Here is an 18,612-nt window from a genome sequence, read left to right on the forward strand (position 1 = left end):
CCAGGGGTGCAGGGGTGCTGCTTGCCCTCCAGATGGTTACCACGGGGCCCATCTGTGTAAAAGCAAGTCAATGGCAATTACAGCTCAGGATGTGTGTGATAGGATCAGATCTGTCCCCTCAGGGTGCTTGCACTCCTGGGGAAGCAGGACAGGGGAAGGGGAGTCCTCCAGCCAGGTGGCTTTCTGTGCTACGAGCCAAACGGTGTTCAGCAGTCTTCTACCCTTCAGCTGTGAGAAAGCACAGTGCAATACTTGTGTGCAGGTAACCAGGCTGCCCCCAAAACTGCTTCAGCCCCATGCTGTGCCTTGGCAGCCAGCCTAGCAAGCTCCTTATCCCACCTACTGGTGCAGTCATGCTGCTCCCAGGTGCCCAGCTCGGATCTCTGACCCACACTCTGCATGTGACCTGACCTCTGTGGAACTACCTTGCTGTGGCTGGGAAATCCCCAGGGAGGTAGGAGAGGAGTCCTGTCTTCCAGATGATTTACTTGCTGCTTCCCACGAGAGGTATTCTCTCCTTTTCTGCCCCCTGGCTTGATTTCAGTGGTGTTTAGCCATTGGAGGTTTGAGAATTCTCTGGTGCTGTGGGGCTGGAAGTCGTAGCTGCCTGAAAGACAGTAGAGTTGTCTTCACTGTGTCTCCTTGTTTCTTCATCTGCCCTGCAGATGCAGAGGCAAGTGAATGCCCTTGGTGGGTGCCATGTGTGCAAGAGGGGCTCTCCACTGCCCATGCATGTTCTCAGTAGGTGGTTTCTACCTCTACTGCCAAACAGGAGCAGCTGGCAGAACACAAGGCCTGAATTCTTCCCTGTGCATGGCTTTTTCTCCATGTAACTCTGCTGGCCTGTTGACTTATGTCTGACAGAAGGTGTCACAGAGTCTCCAGTTGTCTTAAAGCTTGATGAAACGGAAGAAAGTTGACATGAAGCTAAAAAGCTCCCACAAGGTGCAGCCCCAGACCTGTCAGGTGATGCACATTTCATCATGGACAAGAGCTGAAGGTCATTTGACCCAAATATAGCTGTGTGGTGCAAAACACCTTCATTGTCCTGGACAGCACAAGGTCTCTAGAAAAAGCTGGGCTGCCAATGAGCTCTCCAGTTCATGTGTCCTGCAGTCCTCTGAAAGGACTGCTGTGAGGACCTAGCAGGGGAACCATCACTGTGTCTGCTTGGGAAGACTCCTGAAAGCCAGCACCTGGAAGGTGCTGCATCACAGGCTCCCTGAGGCAGAGACACCACCAAAGACTGGTGACATGGTAAGCATGGCTTCTTGAACTGTGTGCTTCAGAAAATCCCCTCCAGTCTCCTATTTCATATGCTCTTGTGCCAGAAGTACTCCTATTTGATCTCAAAAAGAACAGAAACTTCCATGGCCATGTTGTTTCCTTAGCACAAACACCCTGAAATGCTCCTGGTGAGCAGAGTTGGGGTAAGAAAGGCAGGGAGTGGAGGGAGAAAGAAAAGACATGCCAGCTGTGGTGGCAGATCCTCCGAGGTGGCGCTGGGAGGGCTTGGCAACCCTTTCAGCATTGTCCTATTGCAACAGGAAGGAGGAGGATATACAGAGATTACTTAAAAGCCCCCAACATTTTCCCTGCTTCTATTGCACTGCAGAAATTCTGCAAGGGAGAAGGGAAAAAAAGACTATCTGAAAAGAAGGTACCCTTGATAACTGAAAAAACTTCCTTTTAGAGCTTACTTCTATTAAATATTTGCTACGTTTTAAATTGCTGTTTTCAGGGGCTTAGGGAAGAAGTTTTCTTCTCAGTCATTAATATTTTCTTAGAAGGGCTGCATGGCTTTTTCACTGCTACATGCTTACACTGAAATAGATGTGAAAGCAGTTTTCAGTAGCTCAAAAAGAAGTCTCTGATCAGCCTACATCTAAGATTTCCCTTAAGGACATTAATGGGAAAGAAATAAGTGGATAAGTGCTTTTTTCTTTTCCTTTTTTCCCCTTTATCCCCCTCTCTCTTCCCCCCTCCTCCTCTTTTTCTCAAAAGTAGATTGTCTGGGTGCAGGAGTTAGCCCTGTAGATACTGGGTGTCTGTGTGCATAGGGACAAAAATACAGTTCTCCCCTTATCCACAGGCTGTTGCAGGCTGTAATATTTGGCTTGATTGCAGTATGCCTTATAATGTCATTTTTACTAGGGAGAGGTAGTGTGTGATGCACTTTCTGAAAATATAATTTGCTATTTTGGATTCAATAATGCTTTTATGGAGGAATGAGAGAGTGAAAGATTTTCTAGTTCTTTTACCTGAAACTTCCTAATGTTTTTAGTGCCCTGCTTCTAGACAAATACTTCTGTGTTAGACTTCCCTCTCCTCCCGCCCCCTCCTTCTTCTCTTATTCATGTGTTTTGATGAACATAAAATGCCTTCCAATCCTTAGAGAGCTGTACTTATCATTAGACTGATGTTTTCTGCCTCTCAGGTTTTATTTATGTAAGTCTAAAAATGTGTAGCTCACTGGCACCCCACATTGCTTTTGGCTTCTCCCATCTTGCACGTGCCATGCTAGCTCATGTTTGCTTTTTCCTTGAGCTCTTTCTTTCATGCTATTACAACTTTTTTTAGCACAGGATGTCTGAAACAACGAGCACCAACGAGGAGAATAAACTTCCTTTGAATGGGAGAAGAGCCATCCCACCAAACTACTCCAATGATGAAGAAAATGAGGTTCCTGAGATGGAAGCTTTTGGATTGGTACCTAGAGGATTTAATCCCAGAGGTACAGTGTACAATTAAGCTGTAAATCTTTTTTTACATCTTCCATACTCTTAGCACAGGTCTGTGAACTAAACCCAAACTACTTTTTCCTTACATATTTCCAATTCAGACAGTTTTTCTTGCTGTTCATGGGAAAACTTACTGAAACCACCAGTGTGTATGGAAGTGTTAGCATGGGTTATGGGTATGGAAAGTGAGGAGTAAAGAAGCTGGGTGACCACTTATCAGCTTGAACTGTGGGACTGGTTAAAAAAAGGCAAGAATGGGTTTTTTCCAGTTTGATCACAATCACAGAATCACTTAAGAACCTACTGGCTGCAGGCATGGCTGTGGCAGCATTGGAGTGTAGGGCCAGAAGGAGTCTGTTCTCTTAACGGCCTGTTCCATTTATATGGCCTTAAGCTGCCTGTGAAGCTGCTGAAAAATGTTGTCTGGCAGGGAAAACTTTCACTATATATGTTCAGGTCACTCACAAAAAATAACATGAGACTAGAAGGTATACCCATATGATTTTTTATTCTCCTGTGAAGAATGTTTCAATCATTTGGCTGGGGAAACAAAACAATATCATGATATAGAATAGACAAATCAAAGTATGTTCCCAGTGTCGGCTCTTTGGAGTCAACCAGAAATAAAAAAATATGTAAGATCTGGTTTAAAAGAAAACAGGATTAGGTTCTGAATGTCTCATTAATGAAATTATGTTAAATTTTTTGCCTATTTGAATTGAACAGCAGAAGTTGTTGAATGTGGCAGCTCAGGGTAGCTGGATGTAATACTACTTAATACTCATAGGGGACTTTTCATCCAGAGTTGAAGGAGTGCTTAATAAATGTGGACAAGAATTAATTACTGAATTTCACACATTGGGAAACAGGCAAAGAGATTTTAAGTGACAAGTTGCAAAGCATTATTTCTGTAATCCTAATCATGTGCCTTAACCACACTCCCCTCCCCACCCCCATCTTAATACACACACATTTCTTTTCGAAGCATTTATTTTTAAAAAATGCCTGAGCAAACCAACTGGCTTGTTAAGACTGCAGAAATTTTGCTTGAACCTATTCTGACAACACTGTAGCTCTGGGGCAAATGTATGTGTTTAAATTGTCAAATGCAATGCAGTGCAGGTCCCAGCTAGACACTCTTTCAAACCCAACACTCTCACAGAAACTGGAGATGTATTACTGTGGGATACCATAGAAGGAATGCAGCCTGTAGCTAAAGCCCACCAGTACCAAGAGAAAGATTCCTATTTGCTTTTTGATGTGCTTCACATCAGGCTGTAAATGAAGAGTGGTGCATGTGGGTGGCAGCCTCCTGCTTTTCAGAAATGCAGTGAAAACTTAGGAATGTCGGGTCAAGTGAGTTGAGGGAGGACCCCAACATGTCCTTAGGGTGATGCTGTTGTTGAGAAGACTATCTCTTGTCCAAAGCAAGAGTTTGTGGCCATTGGGTAAACCTGGCTATGGGACTGGTATGGCTGAAAAATAAATCTGTGTGTTGCAGCAGAACTCTTTGTAAAGCTGGATCACCTCTGCTGTGCAATTCTCTCCAATGTTTGTAGCCAAAATATGAAAGGGGTGACCTGAAGGGTCCCTGAAGGGACTACAGCAGTGTTTCTGTTTTGGTGCACATCAGCTGTGATCTAAGCCTGTGGCACCAGCTGATACAAGCATGGTCTCTGGACATACTGTTTGGGGCAGGGTGCTTAAGTCACCTATCAGAGCATGTTAAAGGTTTCTTGCCCCATGGAGCTCGACCTGACATTCAGGAGCGGAGCTTGCCCCAGAGAACTCTCAGTGTTGTGCTTGGGGGATAAAATGGTTGTCCATGGGCAGAGCAGGAGCAGCACTGTGCTGTGAGGCCCTAGAGCTGGGAGCACATCCTGGCAGAGACATTTTCTGACACCTTCCTTTTCTCCTCCACGCCCCTACACTTCTGGGCTGTCCAGATTTTTCTGTGGTGGTTTCCAGATTTCGTTGCCATAACACACTGGAAAAAAGCATGCAAATGCTTTTATCTGTGCTGTAACAATGGAGGTGTTTTCTAGCCTTTGGACACCTGATATAAACATCTAAACACCTGTGTCTTCACCTGTGTCAGATTGTAGTCAACACAGAGCCATCCGGTGAGTGGAGGTGAGGGCACAGGCTGTCCGGAGAGTCAATGGATGTCAGTTCCATGGTGATCTGTATCCTTCTTTCAGCTCCGCTGGCTGCAGCAACCAGCCATCAGCTGGCCATAAGTTGTTACATACCAGGCTCACATCATTTAGATGCCTAAATTTAACAGAATTCTGCCCTTGATCTGTGCAGTGTAGGAGTCTACAGCTGAGCTAGTCACCCTCGTTTCCCTTGACAGCCAACAGAGAGAAACAGGCATTTTTAGGGTGTGATTCACTTGACCTATTTTAGCTACTACTCTCGGATGAGGTAAGACCCTGTGCTTGCCTAGCTCTCTGCTGACACCCACTTCGACTGCGCTGAATCACAGCCGGGGCGAGCGAGGCGCCGGCTGCGTCCCCAGCGCGGTCAGTGCGCTGCCTGCTGCTGGAGCTGCGGCAGGAGATGCTCATGATGAGGACGGAGCACTTCAGCGGGAAGCCTGTGGCTCCGTGAACATATCTGTGCCGTGTCCTCCCCCCGGCTCGTCCCGGCCAGCTCATCTCACCACAACGTGTCGTGAGCGGGCTCGGTGGGAGGACACAGCCCTGTCATCCCGCTCACCCTTGCAGAGCCCGGTGAGTCGCCAGGCATTTGTGCTTCCCCCGCTAGCGGAGTGATGGGCACTTCCTTTGGAAATTCACGCCATTTTTTGTAGTAATTCAAAGCCCTTCCTCTCTGGTTTTCTAAGGAAACCTGATGTTTAGAGGCTATTCTTTTTATTTGAAAAACTGCTCAACTTTGTGCTCATTTATTGCCCTGCAAGCTTAACATTACACAGGCTTTAAGAAGGCATCACACTGTTGCCTCTCATGCAGCAAACTGCACAACAGACCAGGCTACAGGCAAACCCTCCAGTGGACCTGACTTCAAGGGAGGTCTCGACTTGCCACCTGTCCCTCACAGCTTGGCATCGCCTGGAGCTTTCCTTTGGATCACACTCTGGTGCTGGTCTTAGCACATCCCATTACCCTGCTCATGTTTTGCTCTTCATAATTACCATTACTGTAATTAGCAGCGGCTCAGCCATAGGTTATCTTCATCTGGCAAGCTACATGTACATTTTAACACTGAGCCAAAAATGAAATGTGTTTTTTGCAGATGTGGATGGCTGTGTTCTGACAGGACCTGTGTAAAGTCCTGTGATAAAATGAAGCAAATGCTGGACTGAAAGCCCAGGGTGGCTTAGCTTTGCAGTTCCTTGAAGGGGCTAACATGCAGAGGAAGGGTGGGGTCACTATTGCCCCCATCTCCTGTTTTATTGCAAAACAGCAGATGAAAACAAAACAAACCCTCAGCTCTGTTTTTGTGCCTCCTTGGAATGAGGGAGAAGCTAAGCCAGTTGATATTCACAGAACCCCAAAATACACAGCTTTTAAATGTAGTGCTTTTGGCCCAAATGGGTTTGAAAGATATAAGGGGAGAGATTCTCCCCTGTCCCTGCTTTACCTCTGTACAGAAAAATTCCTGCCTCATGTAATTAAATTGTGAGTTTTGTCAGCATTTTTGAAAGAGCATTGGTAAGTTTTGCAAGGAAGGAGGTGAAGACATGCCCTACTTCACATAGGGGCAATGGGAATGATTTCTGGGCAAAAATGTTTTATACAGACATCTCTGTAACCTCAGCCAGTGCTAAAATCAGCACTGGATTTTTACAGAAGTTACTCCAGAAGCCTGATGAATTGAGCAGAGAATAACAATAACATTGTCATGGGACTCTAAACCTGACTCAGGATTGAACAGAGTATTCTAGCCTTTTTGCAGATGAGGGTTAGCAGGACGCAGATGGTTTTGGGTTCAGTTATGCAGAGCTTTTCCATGAAAGGTTCCTTATCATGCTGTGTCCTCAGGCATATTATTTTGCTTCTGTTTCCTATAGGACATGGATAGGGATCTGAGGGATGATGCAAGCAGGAGTGGGACCTACTCCCATTGCCATTACTCCCCTGTCTCTCATTAGCTGTTGCCCAGAGCCCAGGCTGGAGCTGGAGAAGGACCACACTCACCATGCTTCTGATCCAGGGAGGGTGCTGCCTGCAGAGCTCTGCTGCCTGTCCAGAACTGACAAATTAAACAATTGTGCTGAGCTTCTGTGAAAGGGGCCACATTCAGCCTTCTATGACTTAAATGTCCGACTCATTTACTGAGCACATCATTCTTGCCCACAGTGGGCTTCGTAGAAAGCCAAATTAGCCACCATCATAAATACACACAGCTCCACCAGCTGCTGTAAATGTGCAGCTCTTTTTGCCAGAGCATGAGTTTGGCTCTGCCACTCTAAGTATAAAATGAAGGAATTAGCTTGTTTCTAACTGTCAGCACCTGGAAAGACAAGCTGAGAGCTGCAAATCTAGCTTTACTCTGCTATCTCTCTCCTGGTGGTGAGTAGTAATGGTCCTGCTCCTCCTGGCAGAGGTTTCATGATTATGTCCCTAGCATGCAGGCGAAAGAACAATGTCCAGTTCATTTTCATGTGGTTTCTCATAGTGTGAGAAGACTCCAATTGCAGATTTGTGGTGTGGTACAGTCATGTAGCTTATGGTGAGTGTGAGTGCCTGTGGCTATCCCAGTGCCACCCCACACTGGTCATTTGCTGAACAAACTACTTATAGCTTGCTATAACCATTTATACAGCCTGAATCTGAAGGGAGCAAAGCTTTGCCTGTGTGTGTTATAGATACCTACTGCTGCTTGCCTGTAACTCTATGCTGTAATTATATGCTGTAATGTTATATTTAGTTTTCATAAGAAGACACTAATAGCAGTGGAGGTGTACTGAGAAGCTGAGACAAGACACATGCAGTACACCCAAACCTTATCTAATATAGGCAATCCAAGCTCTCAGCTGAATACAAGATCATTAACTGCCTCTCAGGCTCTTCAGCTCTCAGCATTGGTAGCATTTTGCAAACAAGGTATTTAAGTGTCACAAAGCCCCTGTGAATTTGCATTTTACAAATGAGGGGTTGCAAGAAGGGAGACACGAAGCCCCAGTAATCGAAGTCCCACTGATTGCTCTGCTAAACTTGTGACAGCAAGGCCCAGACTTGCAGAAAGCCAGTGCCAATGGAAAGATGGGTCCAGACTCTCCTTGGGGCCATTCAGCTTCCAACAGCTAGCAATCTGCTCTTCCTGTGGTTGCTCTCAACATGCACTATAAGCCTTTTGGCCTCTGTGAAAATGGCAGGTGGACAGAGAGGTGTCTGCCTATAAGCCTCTTCTCAGCCAGGAGCATGTAAACCCAGACAGATCCAGCATGTTCCTGTTGCATGGTGTTCCCTCCCTGGAGAAGGGGAGGACGGGGCCTCTAACAACATTGATACCAATACTGATGTTTCAGCACACTGACTCCTTCCCCCTCTGCTCATTTACGTGTCTCTGCAGATTACCTGCGTGTTGTGGATATTTATATGTTCAAGGAGCCTCAGGAGATCAACAAGCAGGAGCACCACACTGATAAGTACTACAACCCCAAGCTGATAGTGCGTCGGGGACAGGCTTTCCAAATCCAGATTGATTTCAACCGACCCTACCAGCCACAGTCAGACCAATTCTGGCTGGAGTTTTTGATGGGTAAGTGCCTGGCAAAGGCTGTGTCCTATCAGCAAAGCAATAGTCTCTCATAAACAGGAAAACAGCAGAAATGAATCGCTGGGTGTTTTCCTGTTATGATTGATAAACCATAAAAACAGGCTTAGCCATAGGCAAGGAAGTGTTCTTCTAAACAGGGTTTGAATCCTTTCTTGAGAAAATCAGCAAAATTTCATGTGAGAGAAGAAGGGGAAAAATCTGGGGGTTTCTGTTTCATAAGAAGCTGTACTTTTTTGAGCTTTCAAACTTATATCTGGTTAATGCTGTATGGCAACGCTGAAAGGTAGGTGGAACAGGAAACCTCTTTTGTTAGTGTTTAGGAGACGTAGGGAAGAGAGTCTGTTGTTTGAGGCAGGAGAGGTGAGTGCATGAACTGAGATAGCAAAATATTGATTGCATAAAGAGGGGAAGAAGAATCCCTGGGTGGAAGAATCTTGCAACTTTTCAGCCTGCATTTACAAGTAACTTAGTAACAAGAGACAGAGTTCAGTGACTGTGATTTTGGACCAGAAACAGAAAAATAGAATCACTAAGGTTATAAAAGACCTCTAAGACGATTGAGTCTACATGTTAGCCTAGCACTGCCATGTTTACCACCAAACTATGTACCTAAGCAGGGGTGGTTATTCCACCACTTCCCTGGGCAGCCTGTTCCAATGCATGGCTACCCTTTCAGTGAAGAGATTTTTCCCAATATGCAATCTAAACCTCCCCTGGTACAACTTGAGACTATTTCCTCTTGCTCTATTGCTTGTCACCTGTGAGAAGGGACCAGCCCCCTCCTTGCTACAGCCTCCTTTCAGGCAGTGTAGAGAGTGATAAGGTCTCCTCTGATCCTCCTTTTCTGCAGGCTAAACACCCCCAGCTCTCTCAGCCACTCCTCATTGGACTTGTGCTCCAGATCCTTCCCCAGCTCTGTTGCTCTTCTGCTGGACACGCTCCAGCACCTCAATGTCTTTGTTGCAGTGAGTGTTCCAGAACTGAGCACAGGATTTGAGGTGTGGCTTCACCAGTGCTGAGACACTTAGGCTGATATCAGAGACTTTCTTGATTTATTGCTGAAAGAGAAAGAGAGCTTTTTTCCTCTCACTAAGAAGTCTTCATCAGAGACCCAGGTCCTAAGCTATCTGTTGACTCACTGAAGGCATGGAACTAGAGAAAGGCATGACCTGACTAGAAAAGGAGAGAAGCTAAAGGGTTTCCTGCTGTGCTCCAAAAATAGACCCACCAAATTCTGGTCCCTACTACACAACTCTGGGAAATACCCAGCTTCATCTAGATTAATCTGGGGGTTTTTGTGCTAAGACATCAATGTTTCCCTTATAAAGCCTTTAAAGTAGGTTATAATTGATGTTTAATTTACTTTCTTGTGAGATGCAGATCTGAAATTTGTAATGCTGAGTCTTTTCCATCATTGAATTATGATGATATGGCCATTTATTAGATTTGTTGCCTTCTAAAGCTAGATGGGCGTTTATCTCTTAAACATATGTGCAGTGAAAATGTTACTGGTTGCACATTTTTTTTCCATGGCTCTCTTCTTTCTAATTTAAATTAGGGTTGGGAGGCATGTTATGACAGTCCAGTGAATGATTGGCTGAACAGCCACAAGTGCCTTTAAAAATTTAATATGCATAAATATCATTAGTTCTTTTGGGATTTAATTAAATTCAAGATTGTTCCCTTAATCTTTGTATGTTTAAAACAAACAGCTGTATCAAGAAGACGTGGAAAATGGAACATTTGGTTTTTATTGCACTCTGTGCAGCTTGCATTTGTTTTAATCAGATATTCTATATTGGAAGAAGAAAATTAACACTTCTTTTGACATTGCACAATCCACTTAAGAGAACACATTCACTTCTTTTTTTTTGCTCTTTCCTAACACATCCATCCATGGTTTGTAGCTTGAATCTCTAAGTATGGATAAAAATACTCTCATCTACAGCCATGGTAGGAATGGGGTTAATACGGCCTGAGCCAGGGGAGTCTCTGCAATAAACACAGCTCTGAATTATTCCTTTGGAGCTAGCCCTGTGTGTGTGGTGGAATTCCCCTCCCTCTTCTTCACTGTTGCTGTCCTTCCTGTGACATGGGATGGGTGTCTATGCGTGGTGGCTTACAACTGGCTGCAGATACAAGATAGGGTTCAATGCTATTGCCCTCCCCTGTTTTTTCTTTGCTTCTGTGAGCACAACTGCCCTCATGTTGCGAGGACTTAAACTCACAGAGATTCAACTGGGTGGTGTTCAAGCTCCTCTTCTGGGAACTAGTCAACACTCAGCACTCTGCAAATGTTTCTCTTTGTGAACATGTGGTGAAAATGCAGTATATTTGTTCTCAGAGGCTAGCAACAGGAAGCAAAACAAACACAGTCCACAGCAGAGAAGGAAAATTCAGAAATTATATGCCTGACTCTTGCCACTTCTCCTTTTAGTATCGAGTCCAATGTTTAATGCTGAGAAGAGAAAGGAAATTTCTCTTACTTAGGAAAGACAACTGGCTGCTGAATGTCTCAGTGCTGTGCTCTCAAACCTTTTGTCAGAGGGAGCTGTGGCCATTTTCATCCATTTTTTTTCAGTTTATCTTCCTGAAGAGCTGGCTCTCACCTCTCATACTGCCTGAACAGCAGAACCCAGACAAAAAGCTCTTGCCCAGGCTGCCTGTGAGCAAGGGAGAGAGGCAGGCACCTCCAAGCAGAGTTTAACCCTGCTGTCTTAAAGTGGGATGAACTCTCTTCTGGATTTTTTTTTCTTCCTCTCTTGACTCTCTCTCATAGACTAGACTCTGGCTTTAAGAGCACCAAAGGGAGGGAAGCTGAATCCTGCCCTTTGGTACTGTCAAGCAGAAGCTATCCCTAGGGAGTGGCTCAGAAAACAGCCGTGCAGCAGAGGCAGCTTGAGCTCACCGAAACTTTTTGTTCTGAAAGGATTATACTTCCTAGGAATGTGCTGAGCTTAGGAGATTAAAGTGATGGACACACAGAAATATTGGCAGGCTGTTGTAAGATGACCTTTGCAAGGAGCACTCTGTGTGCCTGAACAGTAGATTTCAAATGGTACAGCAGAACTGTTGAATAGAATAGCCTCGATTGGAGGGGCCTCTGGAGGTCTCATCTCTAGCAGGTCAAAGCAGGTCCAGCTTCTCCAGCATCTCTGGGTCTTTCCCTAAGAGCAGGTTTTGAGTATCTCCAGAGTGTGGATGTTTCCCCAAACAATGTGGACCAGGCTACCCTGAACTGCAGAATATTTTGAGTGGTTCAAGGTTCTATTCTCGTAAGGTACAAAGTTACTCTATAGGGATGGCTGGCCTTGACTCCCAGGGAATTCAATTGGAGCTGGGAAAACTTGAAGTCTCCTTTTGCAGGGCTGTGCCTGCAGTGGAGGCAGTTTGTACAACCGTGTCTACAAAGCTATTCAGAAGTCATTAATTCCCAGCTCTGAGAAAGTTCCCCAAGTTGACATTAATCCATCACAGAATTTTTATCCATTAAAGACTAATTTTGATCCTGAAAAATGTGACAATTGTAATGGATTCGTCCTGTGGGTGTGCACAGAACTATTCTATTTCCGTTATTCCCTAAAATTTTCTTTCCTTTCTCTTTTTTTTTTTCACTCCTATTTTTTCTTCTTTTGCATCATTAAAAAGATGATTAATGAAGCAAGTAAAGCAAGTAGAGACTGCTTAATCCTTCTAATTGATAATGAATCAAGGGTACCTGAAACAAATACTTCTTCTGTCATGTGAAACAAGATCTGGAACGCTCAGAGAACGATCTTTAATTACAATCCTTCTTTATCCATTTAAATGCCATTTTCACAGAATTCAGGGGTTAAATTGTATAAATAAATATATATATGTGTGTGTGTAAATATATATATATTTGTGTATATGTATGTATATATATGGGAATATATAAATAGTTCACCCCAATCTCTTGGAAGTCACTTTTACAGACATTCTTCTATGATAGCTCCTTATGACTGAAGTCATTCTTGCTTTAACAGACTGTTTTCTGTAGAGTCATCCCTGGTGAAATTGACTGAAATGCTAACATGTGAATTATTGTAATTCAGTTTTGCACATAATCCTTTATTAAATTAGGACCATAGTTGCCTGCCAAAGTATGGAACACAATGAATGTGCCAAAAAATCCACATGGAAAAATATCCACTTATAAAGATTAATTAGATGTAATTCCAGTTCTTGTGCTGAACGTCAGCCCTGCCACAGTACCTATGGTTTGAGAGCTGCTCTGTCACCACATATTTCCTTCATTTCTGTCTACTTTCTGGCTTTTACAAGAGGAAAGGTGAGCATCACCACTTGGGTGAAACTTGTTTTATTGGTCTGGGATTGTGTTGAAAAAGCCGCAAGAGAAGTGCAGATGCTGTGCTTACATCTAGCTCCCCACAGTGGGATTAATTCCAGTTTTTTGGAGCCTTAGTGAACCCAGAAGAGCCAAAGGACATCCTCACCCATCTTGATCCATCCTGACTCCTACCTTTGTGGTGATGGGGATATTTTGTGTTCCTCTTAATTTTCCATAATGCAAGGCTTAGCCTGGGACAGCCAGTTTGGTGTGGGTGCTGCAAAGTTTCCACTGGCACTGCTGCACTGGCAGGGATTTCTCTGAAAAGCAGATGAATGATGAGATGGGCTTATACAGCCTTCAATCTTGCTTTTAGTAGTAGTTTCCAGTACGTGGCTGTAAATCCTTGAGGGGTTGATGAGTTTATATGGTGCATCCTGACTCTAATGATGTATTTCCCCACATCCTCATAAATTGCTGTCTATTTGTGTTTTCCTTAAATGGCTTCATAAATCCATATATATTGGTCTAGCCCTAAATGTTATTATGAACGTTTTATTCATTGACGCACTTCTGGAAGGGCCGTAAATTCCAGTCCCCCAGGCTACTCTCACCTTTCCACACGTGTGCATGTGTGGATACCCACCCACCCGTCCATATGCTCTCCTCAGGCTTCTATAAATCATTGGCTTCTGCCCTGAGATCAGAGGAGAGACTTACTGCTCCTTTTTCCACAGTCTTCCCAAGCCAGTTCCAGGGGGATAGTTATAAACACATCAAAGAAGCTACGAACATAAAGGTGTTAGAGCTGATCCCATATGGCTTATTTAGGTGATACCAAATTCCCACTTATAGTCAGAGGGATATCTGAGTTCAACTAAATAACCAGAGGTCCAGTTCAGGATACACACACCAGAATCTTTGGAGCTCTTCATACTGTTCTACAGTGTCCACTGCCTCTCCCTGTTTTCACAGCAGAGTTGGGCCAGGAAAGATTCCAGGATTATTGAGGTTTTGATGATTTTGTCAAGCAGTAATTCTGCCTTACTGGGAAGTATTGCTACCTCTGCTGTCACCTATTCTCCTCAGCAGCTTTGGGGCAGGGTGGATTGTAGCCAACAGAGGTGCTGCAACATGAGATGTCCCCCAGCACTATGGATGGGATGTCGAGCTGAATTCTTATTCTGGGTAAAAGTCGCTCTTTGGAAAACTTTGGATCTTCATGTTTTAGGAGATTTTGGCACTATCAAGAGAACTAACTGGTCTAGAGGGCACACTGTGTTGGTAGGTAACTTAGCACTGTGAGTTTATTAGATCCTTGTTTCACAAAGCAGAACAAAAAATTGAGCAGAGATACAAAAACACCTGATGGTCTAAACTTGGAATCTCATTTTGTGACAGAAAAAATAATTTATTAGCAGCAGAACATATTTCCTAGAGATTGCCTCCCAGCAGACAAGACACCTGTTTGCCAGCTCTTAGTAAAAAACAAACCCCTCCACTTGCTGAACAAAGGCATTGGGGTATTCTTTTCCTCCCCTCTGGAATTCCCAGCTGGTTCCCAGAAGAGTAGAGAGGAGGCAGTCCCTTGAGGTGACTATGGGTGCAGTATTTCATGCAAATTAGTCTTTATTTGTCTGATTTTTGCACTGCTTCAGCAGCATCAAGTGGCACATAAAATCTGGCTGTATTTTTTAGTTGTTTTACTAGCTAAAGTGTGTGGCTCTGATGTGTGTTTTACAATTGTAAAGAACTACAAACATTCACTGCTGGGGCAGAGTGGCCAGATGTTAAGGATTCATAACTGGAGCCATGGGCAAACCTTCTTTCAAGATATTTGTGTTTACGACATTTCCAAGTTTGTATATAGCACTTCTGAAGGCAATGGAATTTGAGGGTGGTAGGAACTCAGATGAAATGTTAGAGATTTAGAGAGTGATGCTTTTAACAAAAAAATGTTTCCTCTTCTTGCTTCTTTTGATTGTTTGGAATTTTATTGGAGCACCTCTCCTGTTTCTTTCTAATTTGTTTTATTCTGCATTTCGTGTCATAAATCCCATAGGCTGACACCTATCTCCAAGGCTGCTTGCTATCAAAAGGCTTACTCTGCTGTACTGGTGACTTCCAGCTCAAACTTATTTATCAATATATCACAGTTATTATACTTCCATGGATGGTGCTGAAATAGATTTGTTACCCTTTATATGAAAGTGTGTATCTAGATAAAACAAATGAACTTATAGGAAAATTGTTAATTACTGTGTGTAATCAACAACTCCAAAGGGAGACAGATCACTTGACTCCTTGAAAAGCCAATCTTCCAAGGAGGGTTCCTAAAAAGACAAAGGCTACTGAGATACAGCTTTGTTCACCTCCTTCTCTTCTGAGGTATCCCACTTCCATCAGGAAGGAAATTCCCTGTGAAGCTCACTACATCTCTAATCTCTGTGCTACCAAACCTTCCTTCCTCCCTGCTGGAACTAAAGCTCAGTTGTGTGGGACCTATCCAAGAGCACCTGCTGGTTCCTCCAGTGTCTGTGCCAACAGCACAGCACTAATTCAGCCCTGGCATTTATGAGCTGTTTAATGAGCACACACACACACACACACACACACACACACACACACACACACACAGAGCAGTGTGCATGTCCACTGGGGATCAACGGGAAAACTAAACTACATGTAGTCAGGAGCTTCCAGGGACAGGATAGAGAAGGAGAAGGAGGAGAATAGAACCGAGCAAGCCCTGGTTCCTGTTAGTCACTTACAAAGTACAATGGCAGAATTGGATAACTGGAGGAGGGCTGCTCATGTTTTGACAGCTGAACTCACTGTACCTATCTCTCACCCTCTCTCTCTTGCTGTAAATCCCTCTCTGGTGTGGCAATTTTACCCAGAATTTAACACAGCCTGCCTCCGTGCCTGATGGGCCCAGAGCTGACATGCTAGGGAGGAAAGGCATATGTTGAAAATAACTGACTTTGAACGCATGTGTGTGGCCACAGTTCTGTGGTTTAGATGGCTTATTATTTTGCTGCTACATAAATAGATTTTGGCAAGCTTTATCAAATGCTGCACTTTGCTCTTTGTCCCTGTAAAGTGTCTATGTGTGACAGGGGACATCCCATGCATACCCACATCCACACATGCTGCGGTCATGGTGCCTTTTGCCATGTAGATCTTTACTGATGATTTTTAATTTATCTTATGAACTCCTTCAATAGCGACAGCAGCTACTTCGCTCCTCTTCTCCTGAGTGCCTGGAAACTTCAAGAAGTGTAGAGTCAAGCTGAGTTGCAACTGAAGTGAGAAGGAGCCTTAGGACCCCAGCTTAGTTAGCTACAGAAACAAGGGTAGAATAAGAAAGGATAAGAAAGAAGAACTTATCAAAGGATTGCAGACCTGTGCACTGTGCATCAGGGAAATAGATTTGTTTGTGCCATCAAACGTTCTGTACAAGGGAGGTTTCTGTAAAAATTAATGTCTTCTGGCAGCATTGTGGCTCAGCACCTAGCACTGAAATGCAGAGTGTTGGAGGCCTGAGAAAGGGGGTCACTGTGAGTTCTCTCTCCTCTCCTGCTTCAAAGGCAGGACAGTCAGTAGCTTCTATTCAGTACATGATATCTTTGAAGGAGCCTATTAAAAAAAATCACCCAGTGCAGGAACCTCCAGACTTTCTGAGTTCACAGGCTGGATTTTCCCATTTCCATGTGCTGTTAGAGTGAGCAGACAGGGACATCCCAACAGCATGATGTCAGGCAATGACTTTGTCTGCCACAGAGCAATTGGCTGTGAAATGTCCTCATGTGAGGGCCAGGACCTCCTACACCCAAAGAAAACGTGAACACTGTGGAGTGAGGCAGCCACAAAGAACTGGCTGTGGAGCATAGTTCAGGCTGCCAACTCGTGGTGCAAATCAGAGCTGGAGAGATCCTGAGCCAGCTAATGCTACTGGCATAATGTCAGCACCCTCTGTCAGCATAAAAAGGGTTTATCTTGTCTACATGTCCCAGTTCTGACATGCACTCAAACTGCCTCCTCCCTCTCTATTGGTTGGGTTAGCACCAGAGACCCATCAGAGAGTGCTCTGCCTGGCATTCACAGGCTTTTGGTAATAATTCTTTGGATAGTATTGAATCTTCTTCCTTGGAGACTCAGCCAGAGAATGAAATCACCACTGCATGTTACTCCTTCTGAGGAAGGGCCAACATTGCAGATATCCCAACTATGAGCCAAAGCTGGCTCTACTTTTCCACTGCAGCCAGAAATGTGTGCTCAAGATGTAGATAAAGGTGAAAAGGCCAAGCCATCCTGATAGAACTTCCCTACAGAGTTGATAAATGTAGTACTGAGCCTATGTAAAAATTATTTGGCCAGCAACCTTAGCATGCAATGCCAAAGTTACTCAGCTTTATAGCACTCTAGTATCAAGACAACAGATGTGTGTATATGAGACTAGTGTGGCTGATGCTGTCAGGTGTCTAGATGTGTGTTTACAATTCAGCTCCAAAAGCTCCTGACAGAAGTAACAATTCCCTTACTCTTTCATTTACATCCCCTATTCTTCCATTTGCATTTTGTTTTGTTTGGTTTTTGGTTTAGTTTGGTTTGGTTCTATTTCAGAATATTAGGGAACCTGTCCCCTCTTCAAAGAAAACATTGGAAATTGCTCACTCAAGTGCTCTTGAAGGCTCTGCTCATCTTCCCAAACTTCCTTGTGGGTTCAGGATTTATGTAACCATTAGCAAGCACCAAATCATGATTGTCTGTCAGGAGCAAACAATGTTCTCTTGTATTTACTATTTATTACACTTGCAAAGTACCCTGACTTCTAGGATATCCATCCCTGGCAAATCTGCTATGTCTGCAAGGATGTAGAGCATCCCTGGTGCCCCAGAGCACCTCCTCATGAGAGAGCAAGCTAATGCAGTGACCTCTTACTCTGTGGGACCAGCTATGTGGGGCTCTGGGTTGAAAGAACCTTGCATACTCCTTCAAAAGCAACTACAGCTGCTGTCCTGTCGAGCAAAAGGTATATTAGGGTGTCTTGTGGCTTTGCTTGTTTGGAAGGGAAAATGGGATTTTGAGTTTTCAGAACAAATGAGAATGGTTTTTTGCCAAACCTGCTTATGAGGTGCCAGTGGCAGTGGTCCCATAAGGATGTCTTGAAAAGTTTTTGTGGCCTCTTTGAGATCCTATCAGATTCCTATAGGCAGATTTTCTGGGAAGTGATTCTGCAGTCTCCCCATGTACACGTGGCATACACAGACGTGGTGGTGCAAAGTCACTGCCAGAGCACAGCTCCTCCTCTCCCCAATAGGCTCCTGCACCGACATGCAGCTTCCAGCAAAGACAAGGATGTCAGTTCCTAACCATGTTAAAATAGTAATCTCTTCCCCCTCCCACCTTTCTGAAGGAGGTATGGGAGGTATTTTTAAAAGTAGCACTTGTTAACAGTTTTCAAGGATATCAGTTCAACTGCTTGGTTTGCTCTGCTGCTTTGTTTGGATTGCTTTTTTTAGAAAAAGATTATGTCAAAACTAGAAGAAAAATATCAACTGTAGAAGCAAGCTGGGTCATGGACAGTTGCACTACAAAGGACAAAAATGTGTTCAGCTCCCAGATCTGTTACCTCTATAGGTTCTTCTCTCTACACTGGCTTTCTTTTGATGGTTTATATTTGAAGTGTCCAGTGCTCTATCTTCTAGTGTTTTCTATTGATTTTACTCTCTTATTCTATTCCTTTATTCTTCTGTAGGTATTTTCCTTCCATTGTGTTCCTCACTGATCTGAATGAGTTTCATGGGT

General features: G+C 44.1%; 1 protein-coding gene across 1 annotated transcript in view; it reads left to right on the forward strand.

Moving 5' to 3' along the window:
- The first annotated feature begins 681 nt into the window (after positions 1-681).
- F13A1 (coagulation factor XIII A chain) overlaps positions 682-18,612 on the forward strand; it is a 60,216-nt gene continuing 42,285 nt past the window's right edge. The window contains exons 1-3 of the mRNA XM_036379067.1: positions 682-1,257; positions 2,581-2,734; positions 8,283-8,471. Coding sequence (XP_036234960.1) covers positions 1,255-1,257; positions 2,581-2,734; positions 8,283-8,471 — 346 coding nt within the window. The 5' untranslated portion in view covers positions 682-1,254. The remainder of the gene's footprint in view (positions 1,258-2,580; positions 2,735-8,282; positions 8,472-18,612) is intronic.

Source organism: Molothrus ater, chromosome 1 (assembly GCF_012460135.2).
Source record: "Molothrus ater isolate BHLD 08-10-18 breed brown headed cowbird chromosome 1, BPBGC_Mater_1.1, whole genome shotgun sequence".
NCBI lineage: Eukaryota > Metazoa > Chordata > Aves > Passeriformes > Icteridae > Molothrus > Molothrus ater.